Source organism: Seriola aureovittata, chromosome 17, assembly GCF_021018895.1.
Source record: "Seriola aureovittata isolate HTS-2021-v1 ecotype China chromosome 17, ASM2101889v1, whole genome shotgun sequence".
In the NCBI taxonomy this organism is placed as follows: Eukaryota; Metazoa; Chordata; class Actinopteri; order Carangiformes; family Carangidae; genus Seriola; species Seriola aureovittata.
In genome coordinates, this window is record NC_079380.1 from 7,572,277 (window position 1) to 7,600,153 (window position 27,877).

The window sequence follows — 27,877 nt, forward strand, 5'->3', positions numbered from 1 at the left end:
TGTGACCCGGAAATACTTTTCAACCCCTTTTATGGTCACTGCACTTGCCAGAAGTGAATTGATTCTGATAAGAAGGTGACACCTAAACAACAATCGCCTGAGTCTGCTTTCTTTTGTTGACACCTGCACCCAGGGGCGCATTAGACTGAGCTACATACAATCACAATATGCATTGTTCTGGCATTTTGATCTTGCTATAATCTCACTACAGATCTCATAAGCTTCGTGCCACGCTCTTGTCATGTTGCCTTCTGCAGTTTTTCTACCCCCGAAATGTCACAGCAGACACCTCCCACTTCCACCTTCATTTCAAACTCTCACTTCCTCCATGTATTTGGTGTGATATACTTTAACATACCGTCTTCTCTGAAGTTCTCATTCTGGTGGCAGGGTGTTTGGTGCACTGCCTCAACTCCTTGAGCTGAATCGCCCCCCACACGACTCTCAGGTAGGCCTGCAACATCTGCCTGTGGTTTGTCTCACAGCTCATTTACACCGGTGAAACATCTCTGAAGATTTCATTTTATATTTCTTGGATTAGTTTATTATTTAATAGGTAAAGATAACAGAATGTGAGTGCTTTGAATTCTTCGTACCTTATGTTCCACATGGCCCTCTGTTTCAACTTAGTGAATTGTTTCCTACTTTGTACCAGGCAGTGTTTTCCGTCACAACAGAGACACAGTGATAGGGAAAGATTATTAACATGCATTTAGGCTCCTGATAAAATTACAGCTCACTCTATAAAGGATTATTAAATTAGGTGCAGAGCAGCCAGAGAGGTCTTGTGATGCACATACAGCAGAACTGTGGTAGGCTTTCTGAGTCCGAGCTTAGGCGCGGCTGCAGGTTTCAGGAAGTAAAATCTACAAATGGAGGTAAAGCAAAACATATTTAATGTTTTTGATTTGGGGTGCTGTTGCTAAATGGTGCAACTGTTCGTCCATTTCACAGCTTGTGAGCTTCTAACTGATTTGATCTCATAACTCGTTCAGGTTCGAGTCCTGCTTTGTTAAAGGATGCATTCGTTGTATGTGTTTTAACTTAACTTTAACGTGTGCATGCCTGTGGGAAAATAGGTGACAGCACGAGTGTGTGAATGACAGATTAGGCATGAGAGAAAGGTTAGTGGGTTTGTTGCTCATGCTAAAGGATGTGGTGTAACTGCTGCTTTGCGCAATTTATCATCCTCTTTAAGCACGCAGCATGTGCAGTCAACTGATGATAAATAGCGTTGTTTTTTTTTTGTTTGTTTTTTTTGTCTTGTGTTGTCTTGTACACTTCAACGTGCACAATTATTTCAGTAACTCAGAGTTCCACATTAGAGAAAGAGAAGGGCACAGTGTACCAGTTGCAGACAGACTAGAGGAAGCAGTTGTGAAAGCTTTAGCTTCCTCTTTTTTTTTTCTTTTTTTTAAGGTTTTCTCTGTCGTGTCTTTCAGCTGTGTCGTCAGCTTCATGTCTGTCAGTTTATTTCCACATGAAATTGAATAGCACAAACAGAAAGGGGCAGTGGTGAAACTACAGGTCACCATTTTTGATGCAGGGAGTCTTATTATGTACATTCAGATGATAACAGTTGGTCAGATCTCTTCCTAGGTTTTACTGCAGCCTGTCCAAAACACCCATCCAATCTGCCTTTTCATTTTGCTTTATTCTCAGTTCACCATGCTCAGGAAGGTTGTAAGGAGCAGCAAGTTCCGTCACGTCTTTGGCCAGGCTGCGAAAGCTGACCAGTGCTACGATGACATCCGAATCTCCCAGATGACCTGGGACAGCAACTTCTGCTCTGTTAACCCCAAGTTTGTGGCCATGATTGTGGACGCCAGCGGTGGGGGAGCCTTCATGGTGCTGCCCCTGAGCAAGGTGGGTCACAGGAAACACCCTAGCTACACTGGCACAAAGAAGACAAATGTCTCTGCTGCTCGGCCCCTTGTGTCCTTTGCCTTCTCAAAATACCATTTTTGAATGTGTTAATTGTTTCTGATGCAAGTTGGTGTGATGCCCTTTTTTTTTTTTTTTTTTTTTTTAACACCATGCTTAAAAATTTGAATGCTGCCTGTCACCATCACAAATTCAGCTGAATAAGGAAGTTTGATGCCGACTTTGAGTCTTTCTACACGTCACACTTGTTCTGCTGCTGAGAAGTTTTCACCATATTAGGAGTTCTCAGGGCAGGATGTGGCCTCAACCAGGTTATTCTGCACTCATTTATGGAGTACGTTGGTGGTATGCAACTTCTTCATAGCATTTTATGGCCCTGAAAAAGTGAAAAAATTGCAAACTTTGTGGCCTTGTTAATGTTCATCTAAACATTTGAGTTTGTCAAAGTATGTGACCTAAAAGAAGCTTCTTGCATGTCCTCTCAGGCTTGTGAATTTAATACAAATTACATTTACATAGATCTTGAACATTTTCTCTTGCCTGCCCTCGGCAGTAATGAGCTTATAAAATATTTTTGTATGTGATTGTTGGCTTTTCAGAAACATTACACATGCATAAACTAAATTTGGGCTTTGACTGTGGATTGTACTGCTTTTTTAAAGACTTTCAGTCGGCACCATCAGATCTGCAGCAAACGCTGTCACTGCTGCTGCTACAATGGCCACAAAGCTCTTCAACTGATAATGAACACGTAAAGTGCAAAGTCATCATTGGTTAATCCCTCCGTCCATTTCATTCCACTTGTCTGAGTCCAGGTCACATTAATTAAATTTATAGTAAATCATTAGGAATCATTATTACATACTCCTAGGAAATGCTGACAAAAATGTGATTGTGTGATCATTTTTATCATATTTCATATTATGGCTGGTATGTAATTGCATTCTATGTGGGATTTAAAAGCTCTTGTCTGTCATGTCTTATATAATTCTCAAGGGAAACAGTGAGTCAAGAGACAGTGTGTATACATTTGCAGAGAAATCTACCTTGAAAACATGGACAAACAAGTCCTGTTTGGAGATAAATATCAAGTAAACTATAAAGATTGCCTCACCTCATTGGTTGATGTGGTTGATACAGTGTTTTAGAAAATGTTTATTCAGACTTTTTTAAATCAAACAGATGCAGCACAAAAATAATTGTCACGACGCCCTGAGTGAGGCGTGATGTGTGCCCAGATCGGGTCGCAGGAGAACCAGAGGAACCATGGGATTTTGTCTCCATGCTCCTCTCTAACCCGGTTACTAGAAATTAGGAGTAATTGGAGGCATAGCTGTGGAATTTTTATCAGCTGACTATCAACTTCTTCCTCCCACCTACACTAGATCATCATGTTTTGTTTTGTTTTTTAACTTCATCCATCACAGTTGTGTTTCTTTGCTGCCAGCTATCACTCTGTTCATTCTTTACCTTTCGTAGCTGCCTCCTTTGTGTGTAACGTATGTATGAGTTTTGGTTTCTGAGGAGTTATATTCAACATGCTTCTTGCTGTTTCTCTGTTTGCAGACAGGGCGTATCGACATGTCCTACCCCACGGTGTGTGGCCACACTGGTCCGGTCCTGGACATCGAGTTTTGTCCTCACAACGACAACATCATCGCCAGCGGCTCTGAGGACTGCAGCGTCATGGTGAAATATTTCAGTACTGCAGCAGACATGACTGGATCTTTGAAGCATTTCAGTTTTCACTTAAGTATGGTGCTGTAACAAGATATGTAAATTGTTTGTCCCAATATCTTTGTTGGTCAATAGATCTGGGAGATCCCAGATGGCGGGCTGATCACCTCTCTCACAGATCCTGTTGTGAAGCTCGAAGGCCACTCCAAACGTGTTGGCATCCTGAGCTGGCACCCCACCGCTCACAATGTGCTGATGAGTGCAGGTATCACCCACATTTTACCCTCATCAACCTGCTGAAAACACAGCCTCAGCTTACAGAGAACTCCTGTGCAGAAATGTGGTTTGTGTATCAGAGGAACCAGGGTGGGATGAACGTACGATTGTCTCGCAGATGTTTCGTTGAATGAGACTCACACCTTTGTTGAACAGGAAGTTCTCAGAGCCTCCACCCCCTCCTTCTTCACTCTTAGCACTGCTCTTGTTGACACTTAGATACACAGAACTGCATGAACCACTGTATCTTCCTGTGTTAGACAGTAGACTCCGGCTAAAGTAATGCTACTAACAGCTGAGGCTGCTTGGACTGGGCAACATGGTTAAAATCAATAACATCTTGATATTAATCAGAATATTTTTGCCATTGTTCATATAAAAAGCACATACACATACAACCAAACTTAATCTCCTTGATTTGAACAACAGAATTAGGTTATCAGTATCAGGTTAAAAAATAATATTGAATTATCTTTCTGTAACTGCAGCTAATGTACAGTTTAAACATTTGATTTATTGAATCTGCAATAAATCATATCATTTTCAAATGATATGTTAGGGGCTTATTTTCAAAGCTATAAAACCTGTCAAGACACCGCTTGACCCAAAAAACACTGTAAATGTAAAACATGTCACTCCTTGGTTCCAGAGAATCTTTCTCAGGAAAGTCCACATGAACTCAAAGTAAAATAAACCTGAGAATCTTCATTAATTTTCTACTTGTTGACATGAGGCAGAATTTTTACCTGAAATGCATTTGATTTTGACTTCTGCTGTGTCTGTAATGACCCCACTGTGTAGCTCCTTTACTCCTCTTTCCATTTACCACTATCGCCACTGTTGTGCCCTCGCAGGCTGTGATAACGTGGTGATCCTGTGGAACGTGGCTTGTGGAGAGGCGGTGGTGAGGCTCGACACCGTACACACCGACCTCATCTACAGCGCCTGCTGGAACAGGGACGGCTCCAGGATCCTCACCTCCTGCAAGGACAAGAAGCTCCGGGTGCTGGACCCGCGCAAGGGCACCGTCATCGTTGTAGGTTTCCTCCTCTTACCGTCCTTCCCCCGTAACTCTGCTCTGTCACCGGTGTCGCTGCGGGTCACCTGGAGGGACATTTAACTGCCATAATGGGGTTATTTGGGCTTAGGGTTTAAAAAGGCAGAAAATAATGAAAAAAACCTTTTTCCAATTCCCCCCAATTTCTTTCTTTTTTTTTCTTTTGTTTTACCATCAAAAATATGCAGTTTATTAAAATGTGTATCATTATTTGAGTCTTTGAGTGTTTAGCATTTTAATGACTTAAACAATGATCATTATAATGGTTTCTGATTAATTTTCTGTCAATCCACTACTATTGTCAGTTCTAATAATAATTTAACATTTCAAGGTTTATATTTTGTGAGTCGTTTGTGAGTTTTTAATTAAGTATGAACTAAAACACCACTGGGACTCTGTTGCTGCTAAGGGATGTGTTAGTCTTTTCACCTAATTTATAATCAATACTTTTATTATTTATTTTTATAATAGGTTCTACAAAATGATAATAATAAAGATAAAATGAATATTATTCATATATTTGAATAATGTTTAATATGTAAAACATAATAGTATTTTGTTATTTTTCCGGACATAATGAGTAATTCTATTTCCACACTGAAAGTAGCTGCCGTCAGAGCAAAAAACAAAAAGTAGTGGTGAATTGGACTTGGCAGAACTGAAATATGATAAGTCCATAGCTCTGTCTGTAACACCTCCCCCTCTGCTCTGCCTAAAAACACCAACAGGAGAAGGAGAAGCCTCACGAGGGCTCCAGGCCCATCAGGGCGGTGTTCGTGTCCGACGGGAAGATCCTAAGTACCGGCTTCAGTCGCATGAGTGAGCGGCAGGTGGCGCTGTGGGATCCGGTGAGTGTCAGGACTTTTCTCTCTTATCGTCACGTTTTACCGACTAGATTCATTATCCTTACTCTTGTCTTCAAAGCCCCTGAAATGTGTTTTCCAAATCTCTACAACAATTGTTTCTGACTGTACAGCGAGTAAAGTGAACTCCTTCAATGGCCTGTGTGGGTGTGATCTGATCGCATCACACAGGCCTGACATTGAAGGATTTGTGGTTTTGTAAAGTAAAGTTGAAGGAGTTAACTTTACTTTACAAAACTACAACTGTCATCACATTTTGATTCAAACATCACTAAATTCTTATTTGGTCATCCTGTTTTTACAACTGAGCCCTGAAACACTTCAAAGTGTGACAGGAAAGTGTATCTTTATGTAGAACCCAGAAAACATACAACACACTGCTGTGAATAATAATTGATGTCTGATATGTTTTTTTCTACAAAAAAAGAAAAAGTTCAGTAACCTTGTAAAGAATTTGTAAAATCACATCGAGTTGTACTCCTGCATTAAAACATTCAGAATCTAATAATAAAGTGAATGGAAATATTTTTGTTTAAAAGTTTCCCTGCTGAACACAAGACGTCTCCTACTTAAAGTGTAAAGTGCACGCTCTGCGTTTGTGCACTGAGGTGACAAAATCCTGCTCCTGCATACACTTCATAAATTCAGTTTTAAGGTGAAACGTTCTCCCTTCAGCAGATGAATGTGAAAACAGATTTCTGCTGTCGAACTGTGCACATACACGGTTCTGCACAGCGACGCTCAAACATCCAGGTGAAGCAGCAGTAAGCACGCTGCATTCAAACTGTTACTCATGTGTTGCCAGGGAGTTACTCACTGTATTTACAACAGTGCTGTTTCACAACTGCCATATTACAGCATTAAGGGCGGTGTTGCTCTCTAATATCCCGCATCATGCTCTTGGCTTACCTCCAGCCTTTTTTGTTATAGAGGGTATTACATTGGATTTACTGAAATGTCTGTTTCTGTGTATCTGAATGTCTTTTAACAGAAGAACTTTGGAGAGCCGCTGACCCTGCAGGAGCTGGACACCAGCAGCGGCGTCCTTCTGCCATTTTTTGACCCTGACACTGGCGTCGTCTACCTCTGCGGCAAGGTTAGCTTTAGTGTGTTGAAATAACGTTCTCTCTTTGTCTGTCCCACCCACACGGACACATGCAGCTGACTTGTTTGTCAATGTCTTTGCCGTCTGCAGGGAGACAGCAGTATCCGTTACTTTGAAGTGACAGATGAAGCTCCTTATGTCCACTACCTCTCCATGTACAGCAGCAAGGAGAGCCAGAAGGGAATGGGATACATGCCCAAGAGGGGCCTGGAGGTCAACAAATGTGAAATCGCCAGGTAGCGACATACCTTTTATAAAACCGAGGCATGATAGCAGTGTGGCTCGAGGGATGTCTGTCTGTCAGTTAGTTGGTCGGACCACCACTTTGGTACTGACTGAAATATCTGGAGCGTTTCTACAGACAGTCATGGTCCCCAGAGGAGGAATCCTAATAACTTTGGTGATCCCCTGACTTTTCTCTCTGAAATTTGATACACACATTCATGTCCCCCTTTAAAAAATTTCATCTAGCGCCATCATCAGGTCAAATTTGCCCAAAACCTGCAAAAGTAATTAGGCTAAACTAGGCTCCCTCAGCTGTACTTTGCGTTTAATGGTAATTTGCCAATGTTAGCATGCTAATACACTAAACTGAGATGGTAAAACATGGTAAATATTATGCCGCTATACATCAGCTTGTTATCATTTAGTCTTTATGAGCATGTTACAATGCTGACTTTAGCATTTAGCTCAAAGAGCTGCTGGTATGGCTGTAGACTCTTACTCTTGTTTATTGTTTTGAACATCTTCATGGTAAAATGTCCTCTTAAACTGGCCTGATGCAAACAATCTGAACATATGAACAAAAATATTTCTATTTCTATCTCCAGGTTCTACAAACTGCATGAGAGGAAATGTGAGCCCATAGTTATGACGGTGCCACGCAAGGTAATGTTTTAACAAAGTCTATTGTACTTTTATCACAGTTTGTGGGTTTGGGGGCATTCGTGCATTTCTGTCTTTAACACACTCTTCTCTGCCTGTGTAGTCTGATCTCTTCCAGGAGGATCTGTACCCGGACACCATTGGTCCTGAGCCCTCGGCTGAAGCGGACGAGTGGTTCCAAGGAAAGGATGGCCAGCCTATTCTGATTTCTCTAAAGGATGGGTTCGCAGCAACCACCAAGGCCAAGGAGTTCAAAGTTCACAAGAGCCTCCTGAAGACCACGACTTCCTCTGCTGGAAGTCAACAGGACAACAGTGGGGTCAGTCATTTCAAACTAAATATCATCTTACAGTTAGGTTTAAACTGTTTGTGAGGTTTACAAAGATCAACTGAATTTCAGCTTAAACATAAAATACAGTGCACTGTTACTGATTAAACCACAAATACTGTGCAACAGTAAAATGCCACTTACACATTATTAAGCAGGTCTAGGTTTGATATTAATACTGTGAAAGTATCAGAGTGCTCAGTCCACAGAGAAAGACACACACAGCCTGTAATTCAGAGACTAAGCCTTAAAATGGCCCGTCAGGACTTGTGTAACTTTGAGATGTCACAACAAAGCAGTCTCCATTCTCAGCCATGCCCCAAGCTCCGCCCACCTGGACCCACCATCCGACCTCGCAGGATCTGGTCTCTGAGTGCTTACCTGAAATCTGCTACATTTTTATTCAGTCACTCAGAAAGCAGTCAGCCAATCAGAAGAGAAGCTCAGAGCCTCCTCTCTTCTGATTGGCTCACCAACCTGTTGTACCTCGCTATAGGTGGAAGTTTCTTTAAATTTAGTTTGTTTTGTTTTTTTCTCAGGGAAATCCTCCAACAATTGTATCATTGGCTTTAAAAGTAATACCACAACTGCAACCTCGACAACACATTAAGCATTAACTGATTCTGCAACATGTTAATAATCCGACTCCGTCACATCGTAACTCTGTCTCTCTCTGTTTCTCAGGAGGTTCAGTCCTTGAGGAAGGAGGTGAAGGACCTCAAAGCAGCGGTAGAGGAGCTGACCAAGCGTGTGAGTGAGCTGGAGAGCAAGCATTAAACTAGACAAGTTCCATAAACAAGAAAAATAAAACAAAAGCAGAAGTCAGGACAGAAGCAGAGGAGCGAAGAAAGAGAAAACTGTCGTTAACTTCTGATTACAGTGACACAAAGGGAGGGATTAAGGCAACAGGTGTTATTAAACATTTTTTTGGGAGGGCGGGGGGGCTTGAAGCTTGAATTTGTTTGTTTGGTTTGATCAATTTAAAAAAAATCCTGTTTTAATATATGCTTTTAGTTTGAAATAAAGTCTTCTGTATTTCAAAAATACATTTTTTTTTGACTTTTTTCTTTTTAAACAAACACACGAAACACACATTTGAATTAGACCAACTTTTAATCATTTGCACTCATCATCATACAAAATGAGAAACAAAACAAAATGAGCAATAACAAAAGTTTTATAAAATGCTGTGAAATGTCATGTGGACGTTTGTCATCAGAGAAGTGCACACAGATTCTCCCTGAGGCCTTTGGTTAGCTTTTTCTGACGGTATATATATATAAACATTAAAGATGAGAGAGAAACAAACATGCGAACGTACAACAGAGGCAGAATGGTTGATCCAAACTATATGTAAAATATGAGCCACTAGTGCATCTAAATAAAGGTCATTTAGCATTTTTATCAGATCATTTTCTTCTCACAAATATGTTTTTAACATTTTCATAATCTTGGATTTTACTTGTGTGGTTCTTTTTTGAAATCAGAAAAGAAAAACAGGGAGAATACAACTGTTTTGTAGCTGGGAGACCATAGTTGATGTGGTATATGTCAAAGCAGAAACCCAAATAAAACCTTTTTCATTCTAAGATCACAAAATGTTGTGAGTTTAATCTGTAATTTACAGCCTGTATTTGATTATGCATAACCCAAGAACTTGATAGTAAAATAGCTTTAAAATAGAAACACTAGCATAGCTTTGAATATGAAAGAAAAAACTGGAGCCAGTTATCATCATCAGAATATGATATTTACTGAGACTTTTTCTTTTTCCTGGTGTTGTCGACTTTGTTTCTTCCCAGTCTTTCACCAACTAAATCACCCTCCCATGCTTTCTGTCAAACTCCAGTCCCTCTCATAAAGGCACTACACGTAGTTTTTGTTAGGGGCAGAGGCGCCGTTGCTGTAGTACTTGGCGGTTCCCCCTGAGCCAGAATTGGGCCTGCTGAAGCAGCACAGCAGACCTCCAGCCAGAAGGAGCAGCACGCCAGCAGCCCAGCCCACAAAGATGCACGCTCCCAGCTCCCTCTTCTGGGAAGCAGGCACCAGAGGGTTGTTGAAGTCTCGCACGACAATGTGTGCGGACCAGCTGACAGGGATGATCGCCAGGAGGCCGGCCAGCAGCAGGCCTACCCCGGCCACAAGGCTGATCTTGGGCTTGGCGTCTTCATTCTGGATGCAGGTGGTGAAGTCGGCCCCGCAGAACAGGATGAGGAGGCTGAGGCCGCTCAACATGCAGCTGATTATGGTCATGGCACGGGCGGCCTGCAGGTCAGATGACAGCACCAGCAGGGATTCATATTTCTTGCACTGCTGCTGGCCGGTACTCTGCACCACACATGTCATCCACAGGCCTTCCTGAGAGCTCTGCTCACACACGCACATACACACACACACACACACACACACACACACACACACACACACACACACACACACACACACACACACACACACACACACACACACACACACACACACACACACACACACACACACACACACACACACACAGACACACACAGAAAAAAGGACATTGTCAATCATATCATATAAATCCATGTCCAATGGTGCAATGTAACTTGTACTTCTGTATTTCCATTAAATGATACCGTATACTTCTACACCACTGTATAAAGTCAGAGTCACCAATGAGCTTATAAAATATGATGTCATAGCTAAACTTCCCACCAGTATATTTAATAGTTAAAATCAGCTCCACCTCAACCAACTACAACAGTAAAACACCACTTTCACAATAATGGATCAGTGATAATAATCTAATGACAATACATAGTATGACACTCACAGGGGGACTGTGACTGCTATTACTTTTCATACTTTAACTACATTTTGCTAATAATACTTGTGAAATTTTACTTAAGTGACACAATGCAGGAATATCTTTATATATATTACTACTTTCACTTATGCAAATATCCTGGATACTTCAATAATGCTTGTACACTTTCACCAGGTCTTCATGCAATATTAATACATTCAGTGTGGCGGCTCTTATTGAATTGAAAACCATAAGAAAATCACCAAAACCTGTCGTACTGAATTTTTGTAAAAGAGCAAATAAGAGGTTAAACTGTACAGACTGTGGTTGATGACCATTATAAAGAATTAAAGGCCATATATGTAGTTTTTCATACATGAATTAAATATATTTGCCTATTCAGTACAATATAATGAACTTAATTAACTACCTAGGCTCATCAGATGTGTTCACTAATGTAAGCATTTCTTACATCATAGATGTGTTGTACTGTGAGTCCCTGTATTAAAACACCTCCCATTCAGTTGAAGGAGGTTACAGTCTTGTGTTTTAAAATTTGGTGATGAGGATAAATATACTTTACTTTCGAAGAAATACAAAGTGTTTCCTGCAGTCCATTACCATCCATAACAAGAGGTTGTTCAATGTTTTTCTTTACCTGTGCGATCACAATGTTTGATCCTGTGAAAGAGGAGACTTTCCAGCGAGGGACAACACAGCAGACGATGGCCCCGACCAGGCCGAGGACCCCGATGGCCACACATGTAATCTGAACTGCAGAAGATCCCATTCTGCAACAGACAAGATGGAGAGAAAAAAAAACAGAGGTACGAGGGAGATAATTAGGGCTTTTATTTTTACTTTCCAGTGCTCTCTCCAGTCCGTATGTTTTCTGTTGTTTTTAATCTGAATCATCCTCTTACTTTTTATTCTTTGTGCCTTTTTCTTTCAACATCTGGTGCGGCCTCAGCCCGCCATCTGAGGAGGGTGGATCTCTTTTTAATTGCCTCTCCCAAGATCCCAAGATGTTTATGTGTTTTTGCTACACTACTCATATTTGTTTAACTAAGTCTTTTTTTTTTTTAATTCTTGTAGCACTCCCTCTTCTGGTTACAGAGGAGGAGTTGTTGAATCTCTTCCATTGATCCAGGATGAAAGAGGCATTTATCTGCTGTTACTGCAGTGTTACTGTTGTTACTGGGCTTTTTTTTTTTTGTAATCACATAGCTGAACATATACACAAATACACAGGCCTTCACAGGATAACGTCTCTTAAGGCTACATTTTTTAAACAAATTCCTGTCCTGACAGGCCCGAGCCTCCTGGATCTCCACCCAGGACTGGCTGAACCAGTCCCTCACATCTCCTTACTTCGAAAGTCACTGCCTTACTCATTTATTTTATGATTCATCTTCACATAGACTAAAAATACAAGTTTAAGTAAAAAAAAACCTAGAAAGAACTCTGAGGAGAATAAAACTTCTTAGCATGAAGAGTGATGCATTTTAAGGAAATACTTTTGATCAAGTCAGAGGACCTTTAATTAATTAAATGTTTTAATAGTTTAATTGCAGTTGTTTTTTTGCCAGATGTTATGTTTTCATACTGGAAACATTAAACCAAAAATAAGCAAATACAATTATAAAACATCAAAGAAAATTTGACTTATAAATTCAAGTACCAGGGGGGAAAAAGCAAACAATGAGTTCCAAACTAAACAAAAAAGTTTGTGTTGATTTTTTATGCATCGAATAATATTCTTCTCTGCAGCAAATTCCCTCTCTTTGTTCTTCAAACATACAGACAGTCCAAATAATCTTTTACCACCTGAAAACACCCAGCAGGGCACATTTTGTTCCATTAATTTTATTTCTTTATAAATATCAACCAAATAAAAACCCAGTTTCTTACATTTCAGATCCTGTGAAATTACAAAGAAGAGCTAATAACCCAGACATGGTTGGAACAGCAGGGTAAACTTGTGCTGGATTTAGACAGGGACAAAAATATCTTACTTTAAGCATATGTGACCCGCCCCAGATCACAAACTTCCAGAGCAGATTAAATACTGAAATCTAATGTGATGTGGGTCACTGGATTTAAAATCAGACGTTGTCATTTTATCCTCAACATTACTGATAGTTTTACTTTAAATATTTTTTTTTTAATTAGGTGATGCATGTTAAGTCCTATGAAAACCACCCTTAAAAAAAACTTTTTTATTTCCTTTTTCACCCTCATATCTGTTTATTTGTACTTTTTATTATTTTTGCTGGTGCCCATAAAAGGTATTCAACTAATCCTCGACCAATCCTTTCATCCTCTGTCATTTCAAGCTTTTGTAGAATCATATCTCTTCTCAGAGCTCAGCCTGTCCATTTGAATAAAAAGTGGATAAAAAGGGGGCTTACCTTTTATTCTGTGTCCTCTGTCCCTGATTTGAAAATTGAAAAATTAGGTGCAGTGTTTCTCGAGGTTCTTTCTTCGTTCCTGCCTATATGTTGTTTTGAAGATGTTGTTTTCTGATGTGCTATGTGTAAGAAGAGTGGGTATTTGTAGAGGAATGTGAGGTGTGGGGTGGGGCTGAGCTCCAGTAGGGGAGTACACAGGAGGGAAGGACCTCAGGACCAGACTGGACTTGTCCTATACATGTATGTCATATATGTTTCCCCCTCTTTTTCCACCTTAAACCTGCCTCAGTGATATACCTCAGAGTCTCTCGGAAAAAAAGAAGCTGTAATGTCTTAGCATCACTTTGGTGAAACCATACAGTTATGTGTGGTTATTGTTGTGATTACCCTGATGATAATGATGATATGGATCCTGAGTGAATCATTTTGGTTGTATCCATCACTGGTTGCCAGAAAAAGAAAACTTAATCATCTGGATAGCTTCCCATTTTTCTCTCTATGCACTCAGTCTAAACAAATAAATCCCACCTCCGCCTCTGTACCTGCACATCCCCTGGAGCACCCTCCCCCCTACACCTACCTGTGTCGAAACTGTGATGACGAATGTAAGGAGACTTATTTTGGAAACCGAGACTGAGTGGGTTTAGGATTTTGCACAAGATTGTGAGCAGGGTTTCATGGATCATGGGATGGAACAAATTAGGAAAAGGAATGTTATGGAAACCAAATATTTGTAAACTCGATGAACACATTCAGACAGAGTGACACATACTTGTATAATTCTGTTTTGAATAATGTGTACAAATTTAAATCTTAGTTTGGAACAGGGCTCAAAGAGAGAAATGACAGAATTCTTCACTCAGTGCAACACAAACAGACATGGATGTTAACTGTATTTCAATAGGTGCTGTACATCAACTGCAGTGTGTAATGCAAGGGTGGACTTGAATTATCCCATATTCTCAGCAACAATGGGAAGCTATTTCTGCATTGTGTTTTTGTAATTTTACCCCACTAAGTACATTAAGAATTTGTTTAGTGTCCAGCGGTAGAACTTCTTTTTGCTTAAGTAAAGGAAAGTACACAAAATGAAGTCCATTACAAATAAAATTAATCAAAAATGTTACTTTAGTAATCGTAGTAGTAAAATAAAAGTTTTTGTAGGCCTATAACAAGCAAATTGTGTCGGTGCAGAAATACTGTATGCCCTTTTATTTAGTCTGGTTATGTTGTATGTATTCTTAGTTGTAACAATGTTTTTATGCTGTCCTCTTTGTCAAGTTTCTCTTTATATGTATATATATATATATATAATTTATTGTATATCTTTATCTACATATTTTAACTTCTGATAAATGAAAAATAAATGTTTATGCTTTTGCTGCTCAATTAACCTTACAGTAAGGTTTGTCAATGAAACAAAAACATGATTAGTGAGCTCCCACCAAAAGGTCTGTACCACCTCACAGTGAAATACAGTATATTCTTTTTGTTGATTACAAAAAGCACAAATATCTGCTATGCCCACATATTTTTTGATAAAGAAATTAACAAGATACAGTGAAATATTTTAAAAATTAACTTCTTCGGCAGTGGCTTTGGCTTGAAACAGTGAAGCCCAATAAAATTAACTTTTTGGAAAAAGCGTTGTTTAATTGTGGTGATGGGTGTATTTTAGGTTTTACATTGCAATTCTAATTGTAAACGCTGGGTGACGCACATTGAGCTCCCATTTAAATCTCCATGATGCTGTTTTACCCCCCCAGGGGGCGGAGTCTAAGACGGACCCAACATACGTCCAATCAGATGTGAGAATTCGAGTTCTAAATTCTACAACAGACCAATCATATTTTGAGAAATGTGTGAAGAGCTCGGTTTGATTCAACCTCCTGCGCTACCGTAGACAACTCGGTAAAAACGGCCCTCCTTTAAAGTTCCTGGGGGAAGAGTGAAGGGACCTGGGCGAACGACGGGAGAGGGGCCAAGATTGAGCTCACAGGATAAATATTTATACATTATTCATCCCGGGAGGAGTGGTGTTAAAGTGAAGACAAGGTTTGGGGACATTTTATCTGATTGTAAGTTGTGTTACATGGCTAACGTTAGCCGTGTAGCCGCGGTTCAGTTCTGCGGCTGCTAGTTTATATGAGTAGCTGACGTTACTTGACTAGAAGCTACCTAGCTAGCTTGGTTAGCTCAAGCTCGCATAAGCTCATTGATCGTTCCTGTCCGCCAACATTACCCGATTAGCTCTGCGAGCCACTCGTTAGCTAACAGATATGAATTAACACGTATATTGTCAGTATCTGTTAAAAGTGTCCGCCTCTTTCTCTTTCTGTTCTTGGAATCTAAGGTGCAACACGGAAAACCAAGGGCTCCACTGCTCGAGAACGTCAGAAAATAAAGAAAATGGCGGAGCCGGACAAATTAAACATCGACTCTATAATTCAGCGCCTCTTGGAAGGTGAGGAAGGCCAAACCCACTGTGGAGCACTGTAATTCAGTTAGATTATGGTAATGAAATGTGTCTTCTATATACCAGGTTACAACCGCAAAGTTAAAGGTTGTCAGGTTATGCTGTAGTAGCCTACTTCAGGCTCTATGGTTGGATTCGGATAAAAGATGGTAGTCAAATCAACCGTCTCTTCAGATTAATTTGCAAATGTTATTTGTTTTGAAACATAATTTTTAATCAACGCCATCCATTTATGTTTTCAGAGGAGATGCATAGTGACGGCGTTGCCTGTAAATCGGGGGGTGGGGGGTGGGGGTAGGTGACGTTACATCACTGACACATTTAATGTAAATTACACCTTATCATACATCACTGGCTTTATGTTTTTTGATTAATGCATTGGTTTCTTCCATCGGACAGGTGATGCTGTAGGCTGAGATTACGTTTATTTCAGCTGTGAAAAAAGAGACATCCCCTGTCTGAAAAAATACTGATATTAGTTAGAGAATTTGAGAGCGACTGTGTGACAACAGTCTTGAAGTCAGTTTTTTTTGTTTCTTTTGGCTTTTAAAAAAAAAAAAAAATTTAACCACATTTGTTGCCCTTTCCCCAGGGGGGGATTCTCAGTTACTTGGGTGGACTGCCCTGTGTTGTGCTTACTGTTTTGCAGTTGCATTGTGAAGGATCTAATTACAATTTGCAGCCACAACCTTCCCCAGAGTGACTTGTTAATGAGGTGTACAAACAAAGATGCTGTGATTGGCACATGCTCACTGTAATACTGTGTAAAACTGCTTGTTTGTGTTCTGATTTTTGAAGCAAGATATGAACTGCTTACATTATATCTGGTTGCTACAAAGCAGTGTCATGTGGCCCTGTTAAAAAAAAATCCCTGTAGATTAGAATAGCTTTTATGTTGTGACTATAAAACATATTTTGTGTGAATTATTCAAGTGCTAAGCAAATGATCTGGAATTGTTTTGATGTGAGACTTTAAGGTAGATATGGAGTGTTTGGTAATCTTTGTTGGCCCTACAAGTCCAACACGAACTGTTTTAAATGTCCGAATGCCCACTGTATACAGCATGTGGAGACATTTGTGATGGTTGGAGTTGTGTGTATGAGGGAAAACAGGGCCTTTTTATCTCCACATCCACATGATGATTGTGTAACAGGAGCCCTGAGGACATCAAACAGAAGCATAAATTTCCTCAGATCCAACTGTACAGTTCATCTAAAGAGCACAAGAAATAAGGTTGTGACCTCTGTAGTTGTCCTTGTGAGGCAGGTGCACTGGGCGTGGAAATAATGCCTGTTTCACACGTACACTTATATGTGTTTACCCCTGTGGAACTGTTGTATGGAAACATCTTTGTTTCGCTGTTCTCAAGGAGCAACATCATGTGTTTTGGTTAGGGGTCAAAATTGCGCCTTTAGTCTCAGCATTAGAAGGTGTTTTGGCCAGTAAATGAGGAATGTTGCATACAGAGAATTTTCCCAGGCTGTTATTAAATGTGTAAAACCTTAGCCCTCTGTTTGTTTACTTTCTGAAATATAGGCCTGTATGGTTGGTCTAAGCTGAGCTGGTGGAGGTGATTGGGATTATTCACAAATATGCATGTGCAGCCATAGTCTCTCCTTGGAGTTTGACTTTGACTGTGGATCCTGCTGTAGTGTTTTATACATGGATTGTTATACTCAGGCTGTGATAAGGTTGTCTGCCAAACACAAAAGAAGACAAACAAGCCTGATAGTGGCAGTATTTATATCCTCTTATGTAACTCACTTGACCTTTTTTGTCGGCATTTGTGGTTTTATTGCTGAGAATAACCACCTGCCGGTTAATATTACTGCTGTGTTTATCTACTCTGTTTAAGACCACAATAAACTCAAGAATAGCTGGCTCGCTGCAGGTGCTGTGTCAAAAGATTGATAAATTATCCCACACCAGCTCAGTGATCTGTGTGGGTATGAAGGTACCCCTCCTGCTTGATGACTGTGTTTCTAGACCAAACCAATTAAATGTGTTTGGATAATGAGAAGTTTCAATTGGATTATTTACGTAGATCTAGAGTGAACTCTGGGAGTGTGTGTTGTTAATAGCATGTCTGGAGAGCGTGACATCACATAAGCCCAGGCAGAACACTCAGCATTGAATCAGGAGTGCTGGACCAAACCAACTGTTGAGTCCAGCAGTCCTGACACCCCGGCTGTGTTTCTGTTGTGCTGGTCCAGCTCTTTGTTTTCTGCCCCCTGATCAGTGCAGTGGAAAGCCTTTTGTCTGTACCCCACATGATAAGCTCACTGTTGCCCACTGGCTATGTGGCTAACTTTGGAGTAAGCTCTGTCAGGGCTTAGCCTTCTGTAATCCAGGTTTAAAGTGACAAGCAGCACTGCAGTATTTATACCTGCTTTCACTGTTTAGGACCTTGCTTTTAGTTGTCACATCAGGATAGTGCCATTATTCTACATCCATTTGTTGATTTCTACCCTCACCCTCCCTCTCAAAGTGCTTGGCAAGCACTATTAAAACTGGATTAGTTTCACTGAGAGATGGTCTGTAACTAAGAGTCAGGTACTCTGTATGTAACAACAATTCACAAGAAGTACAGTGATTTCCTGCAGCTAGGGCTCATCATTCGGTCAACAAACATCATCTGTACCCTCGTTTCTATATGTGTACAAGCAAATGCTAGTAGTCAGCAATTATTTTTCGCCACTATCTCTGACACAGTTTATCAGAAGTTGCCATAGAAGAGTTGACTTGCAGCAAGCAAACTATTTACATTTAATTGAATCGTCCTTGTCTCAATGATGGGGTGTCTGGGGTGTATGTTAATTGTAATAAATGCAGTCATAATTTAAGATACAACTACAAGTTAATTTGGTCTTTTGCAGAACTGATGTTTTGTGTTCAAAGTACCTGCTCTGATACATTAAGTCAAGTGCTTTGTATTCACAGAGAAACTTCCTGACCAGTCACTGGAAAATTGTCTGATCAGTCACATAAATAGTTATTTTGAGCATGTCGAGATTGATGGCCTTCTCGGCACAGCTGTCATTGAAGACAAATGCATTAATAAAACAGCATTTTGTGCACTGATGTTGAATCCTTCCATTTGAATGCTGCTCTGGTGGCATTAGTATAGTTATTTTGGTTCATGAGATTAAACTAAAAGTAGGATACATTTGAAACAGGTTCTAGTTAATTGCTCAATAGTTCTGGAGTAAAAGTGGTGGTAGTTCAACTGGCATATCTCGTTTATTGGATGGATAACAATAACTGATAGAAACGTTGACTAAGTATCTATCACTTCAGACATAATTCTGCCACTTTGACTTTGCATTGGCTTTTGCCAGTAGTAGGAAGTACAACAACAGGGTAGTAAATCGAATCTATTTTTGATGTTTGGATAGAGCTATAGTTGCTGTTGTTATTATCTATCCTTGATGTGTGTTACTTTGCTTGTTTGGCATTTAAAGGTGAAAGCGTTTGTCTATTTGTTTGTTAACTGGCACCTGACAACTTTTTAATCATATTTCATCAACATATTAAAGAGCTCTGTTCACACCCAGCTTGAAAATACTTGTCACTGAGACGTTTGGAGGCAGTACTGTCACCATTATATGTAAATTACCCCAGCCTGTGTAGAGTTTGTTTGGTGGGAACAAGACTCGTCATGAGTTGCTTGTATAGTTTGTGTTGGGAGCTGCTTTTGTATTAAGCAGAACATGTAGGAATGGGGGCGTGATTGATTCTGTCAGTGATACAAACAAACCAGATTCCAAATTCCATCAGAAGCAGTCTTGCATAAGGCCACAGTGCACACACAAATAGCCCCAAGGCATCACGTCCAAAACCTAAGGTTGGCATGTTAATGGGCAAATATTTTGATCTGAATTATGAGCAGTAGTTCCAGTTTGATATAAAGCATTTGAAACTGAGAGATTACAACTTTTTTCTTTTTTTTTCATGGGAAATGTTCTGTTTCTGTCATTGACGTCGTGCTCCTACCCTTTCTAGTGTTTGAACCATGAAATCACACATTTGCTGTGATATGTCATTTTTAAGACAAATAGTCTGTCAGAAAAATAAATAGCGTTTCTTGTTCAAGACTCTATCATGATTTGTGTTTGTGTGGTAAAAGTGAAGGAGCATGACAGGGATGGACTTGACAGACCGGCTGAATTCTTCAGATGGTATCAGTGGAAGCAGCAGGATGACAGGGACAGAATGTTACCTTCACTACTACATGATGAACACACTTAATATTTGATTTAATTTTATGTTGTATGCTGTATTGTGGCTTTTATTTTTGACCTGAAACAGTGTTATTACAGCCCATGGTGTGCCGTTCTTTGTTTCTCAACAGTGCACATTAAGAGAGTCCTAATTACGTGTTTGCAGTGTCTTTTCTGCAGCTACATTGGCTAGAAGGGGGAAGTGGGTTTCACATCTTTCTTCTAGCTTGGGTTTTAACTGCCACTTAAGCAGAAAGACTCGCTTTTGAGGCTGACAACGTCAGACTATTTTCCACTGATCAGGTTTTCTCAAATGGTGCATCCCCTTGCATATTACGCAGGCTCATCTTGTGTTGTGGTTTAGTAAGCATCAAAGGTGAATCTTGTGTTCATAGCTTATTAATTCCAACATTTAGAGCACAGCATTACCTCTGCAAGATGTGGTTACCTGCTAAAGTGGCTGTTAGAGTGGACCGCAAACAGAATTTTTCAGCATTTGGCGGGTGGGAGGTATTAACTTTCCAGTCTGGTGGTCCCAGGATCACATTTCATGGCTGTTCTTTATGTCAGTCTTTCTTACAGCACTGAGCAATAGGTGTGTCTCTGTGGTGTGATTGTGTCTCCAGTAAAATGTCTGTCCCTTTTATCTCCTGTTTTCAGTCAAGGGATCTCGGCCAGGGAAGAATGTCCAGCTGACAGAAGGCGAGATCCGTGGCCTTTGCCTCAAGTCCCGTGAAATCTTCCTGAGTCAGCCAATACTGCTTGAACTAGAGGCTCCCCTCAAAATCTGTGGTGAGTTTTAATGGATGTAGCGGCCAGTGGGTTTCACTGAAGTATTAAGACCAAGCATAAGAGGCTGTACTGTTGTCTGACTCTGATGCAAGACAAGATAGTTTTGTTCATGATTGTCTAGACATAGACTGGACTCAACTGAAACTAGCACTTGTTAGGTGTGGGACTCTTCATGTAAAAGCAGCTACACCCAGTAGCAGTGAAAGTAGGGTGTTTAAATTGCACTTCTCTGCTGCCCTCTGCAGGCGATGTCCATGGTCAGTACTATGATCTGCTCCGGCTGTTTGAATATGGAGGCTTCCCCCCAGAAAGCAACTACCTGTTCCTGGGTGACTATGTAGACAGAGGGAAGCAGTCACTGGAGACTATATGCCTGCTCCTTGCCTACAAGATTAAATATCCAGAGAACTTTTTCCTGCTGCGTGGCAACCATGAATGCGCCTCCATTAATCGAATCTACGGCTTCTATGATGAGTGTAAGTGCCCAGAACCTGTTAATGGGGGAAAAAAAACAACATACATTTGCGTTCCTGACATTCACTAAATTCTCATTTCTCCTCTTTTGTTTGCAGGTAAGCGACGGTATAATATTAAGCTGTGGAAGACCTTCACAGATTGCTTCAACTGTTTACCTGTGGCTGCCATTGTAGATGAGAAAATCTTCTGCTGTCATGGAGGTAGGTCGGCCTTGTTAAATATAAGATCTAATGCCCACGTGAGATTAACCAGACTAAGTGTTTGTTCTCTGCATGTCCTCTGTCCAGGCCTCTCTCCTGATCTCCAGTCAATGGAGCAGATCCGCAGAGTAATGCGACCCACAGACGTGCCTGACCAGGGTTTGTTGTGTGACCTGCTGTGGGCCGACCCAGACAAAGATGTGCTAGGCTGGGGTGAAAACGACCGTGGTGTCTCCTTCACATTCGGGGCAGATGTGGTGGCCAAATTTTTGCACAAACACGACATGGACCTAATATGCAGGGCACATCAGGTAATGTTTACTAGTTATTGTGTACAGATTAAAAGCCAGGAGGCTTTGTGCCCCTGCTAACTGAAGCTGTGGGTGTCTTTGTCCTCTGTGATTTTTCTCACGCAATCCATTAAGATCTACCTTCTTATAGTTGTGATTGACACTGTCAGAGGTATTAATTTTACAATGTATTGATTATTGAGGTTGTAGTTTGCCTTGTTGTTTAACAGGACTCCATTATATTGAGAGGTGTTTCTAATATTTTGCATGATAGGGGAAGAATATTAGAAACACATTTCAAAATAACACAAAATAGTTGAATGAATGCCTCTCTGACAGTGTCCGAAACTGAACATTATAATCTTCCTAAATGCGGAATTTGTGGCAGATCTGTTTTCATTAGATACAGGTGTACCTAATTAAATGGCCTGGGAATGTGCTTAAATTCAACATATTCAAACTAAAATTGCAGATTTTTTTTAGATTTATTTTTAGTATTAAAAAAACAAAAAAGGCAGATGATTACTACAAAGTTACTAATATAAAATATTCTGAATAACCATTCATGCCAATAAGCTGTACAGTGACATTTAGTGCTATTTAAGATCTAGTTCTCCTATTAAACGACCTGAAAATCAGAACATACCAGCAACTGACTGACCCTTTTTTTCTCTCTTGCTTATGTATTTTGATACTGTGTTTTAGAATATTGATTTCCTCATCTCTGTCCTCAGGTGGTAGAAGACGGTTATGAGTTTTTTGCAAAGAGGCAGCTCGTCACCTTATTCTCGGCTCCCAACTACTGTGGAGAGTTTGACAACGCTGGTGCCATGATGAGCGTGGATGAGACGCTCATGTGCTCCTTCCAGGTGTGTGTGGGTATATGGGTATATGGGCTGGGACATGAATGCTGGGTGGCTTTGTTGTTGTGTGAATATGTGTGGCTGTGAAAACAAATCTCCCCTTTGGACAATAAATGCTCATCTTATCTTAAAATGGAGCCTGTGTTAGTAATTTTCATTTTGTAATGAAAATAATTTGCTTTTGTCCATTTGACTTGATCTAGTTTACCTTTTATTGTGCAACATAAATAACCAAAAACCAGTGTATCTCTACTGTGAATCACTATGAGTTTAGTATTTATTTCTGTACCTTTTAAGTGGGAACTTCTCTGTCTCTCTCACAGATTCTGAAGCCAGCAGATAAGAAATTGTATCCTTATGGTGGAGGGGGAGGAATGGGATCTGGGAGACCGGTTACCCCGCCGCGAAATTCAGCCAAGGCCGCCAAGGCCAAGAAATAACACCCGCTGGGTGCCCCTCCAACAACCTGCCACCCCCTGTCGGCCCAACACTCTTTTTTCCTCTACCTCCCAAACTTGTTTCTCCCTCGTCACCAAACGGCAACAAAGCAAACAAGTGTCCAGGGTTCAATCATGTTTTTTCTCTCTGAAACAATTTTTAACTGTTTGTTTGGCTGTTTGCGTGTAATTTTTGTGTGTGAATGTGTATAAAAAGTGAGAATGACACAGAGGGAACAGCTGTATTCTGTATGTATGATTTTTTTTTTTTTTCTCCTTCTTCCTTCTGTACCCTCTGTTCTGTTTTCCTGTCATGTTGTTGAGATGGGTCCGAGCTTATCCGTGATGTAAATTCAAACCTGGGTGCAGGGGGGGAGGGGAAGGGGAAGGGGGGTGTGAGAGAGAGGAGCCTTGGCTGTTTATGTTAAGGCCCTGCACTGTTTAATGCTAAACACAAGCTTTTGCTGTGTGATGGGTGGGAGCCAGGGAGGGGTGAAGTTGCACGGTCAAACGGTAACGGCACATACCACACACTGGGTGCACAGGTGGATACATGTGCAGGTGAATCCTTGAATGAAATGGATTCACAATGAGACATGTTTTTTTTTTTTTTTTTCTCTCTCTCTTTCCCTTTTGAAAACCAATGATTTGAGAACAGTCATGGATGTGAAATAGTTTTGCTTCTTTTGTAGATACATGGAACCAACATGGTTTGATTTTTTTTTTTTTTTCTTTCTCCCTTTGGTTTTTAGTTCACTGAAAGTTAAGATGAATAAAAATAACAATTTATTTGAATTATGCCATCATGCTGATCACTTTGTGTTTGCCATTGCTTTGTCCTGTCTGTCAGCGACCTTTGCCGTGCACAGTGGCTGCTCTTGTCTGTGAGAGTGGATTGATGATGCAGCAGCTTGTCCTATGAATGAGGCTCACAAAAATCCAATTTTTGGCCCAGTTTACTTACTTTTAAAACAACAGGGCATTCACATGTTGATTCAGTGTGGTCTTGCTAAAGATGACATTTGCTGGAAATGTATAAACTGTAGGAAAAGCTGGTTTCAGAACCAGACGTTACCTGTTTGATCACAAAAAAACCATCTTCATTAGGAAACTCTTCAATGCCAATGGTCCTTTTCCCAAGTGATTGTTGGATGATCATGAGCACTTAGATTTTAGCAGGAATACAAAAGGGAGCGAGGGGTTCTGTCGCTGAGCCTCTGTTGCTTGTTGCCCTATGTATATTATGGGAGATCTGTAAGATGACACCGCTCAGTATAATCCAACATCACCATGTGCGGTTAATATGTTCCACAATATGTCTGGCATTTAATCTACGTTGAACTTTAACACAGCACTTTATACTGGAAGAAGCCTACTGAGGAGAAAGTGGCTTGAAGGGTTTCCATATATTTTTGTTGTGAACTATCAAAGCGAGATGAGATGATGAATCATTGCTCTGACCTTTCCAGTTCAAAGTGCTCCAGTCAAGTCCACTTCATTTGAATCCATGAGAAAAAAAAACCCAGCAGAGACTGGGCTTATTTAGATATAAACCCACATGTAATGGGGTTGTGTGCGAGCTAAACCTGGGAAAATGAGAGCTGAAGAGGCAGCCCTTTAAACCTGATCTGAGAATCTGAGCACAACATCCTTTTACTGACAAAACATGGTGATATACTGAAGATAGTCATATACAGCAAATTCCTAATGAGATATAGCTTAAAGTTTTGGTTTTAATTCCCAGATAAACAGCCACTGCTGTATAGCAATAAGTGAATAATTTTGATGCTGCTTATGTAGAGTGCTTGCATTGCTTTTGACTGTAATCATCATTCTCAGTTGCTGGAAGTATGTTCTACTTTGCTTTCAGCAACTTGCTGTTGAAAAAAGCATAAGCCATAGACAGAATCAAATCATTTACATATAAGATATTATCAAAGTGGATCCACTGAGAACTGAGCCCTCAAACAACAGTTTCCACAGTCGAATTCAGATTCAAACAGACATTTTTGCATGTTTCTGTAAGTTTTTTTTAAATAGGAATAATCTCTTTTTGTAACTTCATGTCACATATTGGCCATTTTGCATCCCCTTTACTGTATATTAAGTTCAGCTGGCATACAGGGTGTCCCCAGTGAAAGCAGTCCATAGTTCAGCGCAGGCTGTTGCAACTGGTGAAAAAATATTTATTTCTACAGTGTTTCAGGGTCTCTCACCTCACGTCTCCTAATAACCCCCCCCTCCACACACACACACACACACACACACACACACACACACCCTACATAATTGGTGTGTCTGGTATTGATAGTCTGCTGTCCGTCTTCATTCTTCAGCCCTCTGTCCAAGTATGAACACATGCAACTGCAGCGCTCCAGACTGCTGCAAAGCCAGTACACATTGGTCAAGTTGAGTGTAGTGCATTAGCACACACTCAAGCAGAGGGGTGGGGAAGCTGGAATCTACCCCACCTTTCTCCCTCCATTTTCTCAGCCAGAGGTTTTCAACTCAGTACCTCAGAAAATAAATGTTTTTCTTTTTCTTCTTTTTATTGAAATCAATGTAAGTAATGTAAGTAATCAAAACATAAGAAATCCTGCTATGCTTTCTAACATAGACTAATTTGCATACGCCGCAACTCATAACTGCATCAGGTATTGTGTAAGGGGCGAGGCAGGTGAAGAAAACATCATTGGACTCGTGCGCTCATGTTCAATTCACATCCAGTAAGGTCCAACTCAGGAAGTGATGTTTAAATTAAATGGTGGTATGATTCATATACTAATAGAAATACATGCATAAACACCATTATTCCACGATATGTACAAGTCCGATGACTCTCAGTGGCTAAATTAAAACATTTTAAATGAGCTGAGCCCAACCTTGACAGTGTGGTTAGTCCATTGGAGGAACAAGGTTCAGTGTGATCTGCTCCTTTGAAGGTTATTTCTTTTGATTTGTAAATTATACAGATCCACCTTTTGTGGATAAAGCTGATATGATATAGAATGAAATCTGAAAATGTACAGAAATGTATGGTATTAAAGTCTAATAGGATCATTAAAGGTTTATACAAGGCTTGAGTGTTATGATGTTGTGGAGATGATCTCAAATTGTGGGGTGAGATTGTCTTTAACAATGCAAAACATTTAAGTGACTAATATAGCAGTAAAAAACATGGAACTTATAGATCTGTCATCTGAATAAATGGTCCAATAAAGGCCTCTTCCATTCCCATTTCCATAGCTGTATAAACCTCTGCTTAATTTTTTTTGTTTTAATTGTTACTCTATATTTACTGTTGTTATTACCTCTAAGAATCTGCTCTTTAATCACTTTTTGGTTCATATTGTTTTTACTGACAAATTTAATGCTAGATACTGCGAGCTTCTTAGTGTTTTTAATCTATCAGGGATGTTTTGCACCATGCACTGTCGCTGGGTAGATCTGAAATTATTAGATTATTACAATTAAGAAAAAAAAAAACAAGAAACAGCACCAGAAGTTAACAGTATTTTTTATTTGTTTTTCATTTGTTTTCAAATCAAATCACAAATTGTCTCTGTTACAAGGTAGAAATAAAATATAGAATTTGTACATTTGTGTCTGGTTTTCTTTTCAGATGTGACTAATCAGTAAATATAACATTTCACTTTCACTACAAAAGTCACAATAACCTGTTGGCAAAGGCTTGCCCTTGCACGTCACTGGGAGAATAGTAATTGTTTCACTTTTATTTTTGCCTTGAGACATTTTTCATCCCCTTCTTTTGCAGAGGCCTCAACTCTCTGACAATATGTGTGTGCATTATTTATGTATTAGATGTCACCTGGCTCAGACTCTTTACCAAATCAAAAAGAGCCAATTGATATTCAATGCTCAGTGTGAATTGGTTTGTGAGGAAAAACAGTCTCTCCCCATTTATGTTGCCAGCCTCCTCCTTCCTCTTCTGATATGAAATTGTTGCTGGAGCTTGAGTCTGGCAGCGCAGTATGCTTCCGTCTCTGTGCCCAGTCTTTATCTCTTCCTTTTTTCTTATCTTTTATGGTTTTCTGTCGCTCGTTGATATAAGAAGCCTAAATGCTGTGAGAAACTCTCAGTGGCAATGAGCCAAAACAAAAATTCTCTTTCATTTCATGCAGCACATCACCAGTTTTATGTGTTCATACGACAAAATGATAACAAATATAGTTACAAAATTGAAGCTTGGGATCAGGCAATAAGAAAAATATTGAAAGGTGTGCATGTCCTCTATGGATGGTATCTGCTATGTTAGCATACTAAATGGGAGCCATAATCTCAAAGAGCACTAGTTTCTGATGAAACACCTGATGGATCTGCAACATTCATATCAGATGGCTGAGTGATGACTGTGGTGTCTGACTGTCCTGCAGATTAATGATGATGCAGCCTGATGTTCCTCCACTGTCAGCTCATGCATCATACTGCTGATTCATGAATGAGACTCATGTATGAGTTTTCCCCAGACAGCAACATCACATCCTGTGCTTGCAGTGCTCCTAACTCCTAAACAAACAAACAAAAAATTACTAGACAATGATGATGTGTTTGCTGTGGTAAGGGTTCTTAAGGGAGCAACTTTTGCTCTAAGGAAGTGAAAGACTCATCGCTGCCTGTGACCATTATTATCCGTGGTTATTACTTGTGTAAAATACCACAAGTTGTGCCTCAGTGGTGACAGAGAGATGGGTCCTTTCCCCTTTAAGTCCTTGGAGATTGCAGTTGCTGGGAGCTTGAATGCCTTGACACCCTGTAAAATATGCAGTAGCATTTGGCTTGTTCACCAGTTGAAACCTGCCCACAGAATGGGAGGCTGCTGCTGCTGCTTGTGG

At 40.2% G+C, this 27,877-nt stretch overlaps 3 protein-coding genes across 4 annotated transcripts; 2 read left to right on the forward strand and 1 right to left on the reverse strand.

Moving 5' to 3' along the window:
- Nucleotides 1–314: 314 nt before the first annotated feature.
- On the forward strand, nt 315–9,006 carry coro1a (coronin, actin binding protein, 1A). Its single transcript, XM_056402064.1, has 11 exons — nt 315–448; nt 1,663–1,866; nt 3,451–3,573; nt 3,697–3,826; nt 4,692–4,873; nt 5,623–5,742; nt 6,749–6,853; nt 6,953–7,098; nt 7,693–7,750; nt 7,851–8,066; nt 8,760–9,006. The coding sequence occupies exons 2-11, from the start codon at nt 1,669–1,671 to the stop codon at nt 8,850–8,852; spliced, it is 1,371 nt and encodes a 456-aa protein (XP_056258039.1). The 5' UTR covers nt 315–448; nt 1,663–1,668; the 3' UTR covers nt 8,853–9,006.
- Nucleotides 9,007–9,169: 163 nt separating this feature from the next.
- On the reverse strand, nt 9,170–14,816 carry cldni (claudin i). Its single transcript, XM_056402065.1, has 3 exons — nt 13,269–14,816; nt 11,516–11,648; nt 9,170–10,442 (listed from the first exon to the last, which is right to left on the reverse strand). The coding sequence occupies exons 2-3, from the start codon at nt 11,645–11,647 to the stop codon at nt 9,942–9,944; spliced, it is 633 nt and encodes a 210-aa protein (XP_056258040.1). The 5' UTR covers nt 11,648; nt 13,269–14,816; the 3' UTR covers nt 9,170–9,941.
- Nucleotides 14,817–15,164: 348 nt separating this feature from the next.
- ppp1caa (protein phosphatase 1, catalytic subunit, alpha isozyme a) lies at nt 15,165–26,621 on the forward strand. Of its 2 annotated transcripts, none has more exons than XM_056401449.1 (8): nt 15,165–15,323; nt 15,622–15,732; nt 20,626–20,757; nt 21,003–21,233; nt 21,330–21,434; nt 21,522–21,745; nt 22,459–22,593; nt 22,911–26,621. In XM_056401449.1, exons 2-8 carry the CDS (start codon nt 15,678–15,680, stop codon nt 23,025–23,027), a joined length of 999 nt encoding a protein of 332 aa, XP_056257424.1. In that variant the 5' UTR covers nt 15,165–15,323; nt 15,622–15,677; the 3' UTR covers nt 23,028–26,621. The 2 variants fall into 2 exon arrangements, with proteins under 2 accessions (XP_056257424.1, XP_056257425.1); XM_056401450.1 differs by having other exon boundaries at nt 15,178–15,346.
- The last annotated feature ends 1,256 nt before the right edge of the window (nt 26,622–27,877 follow it).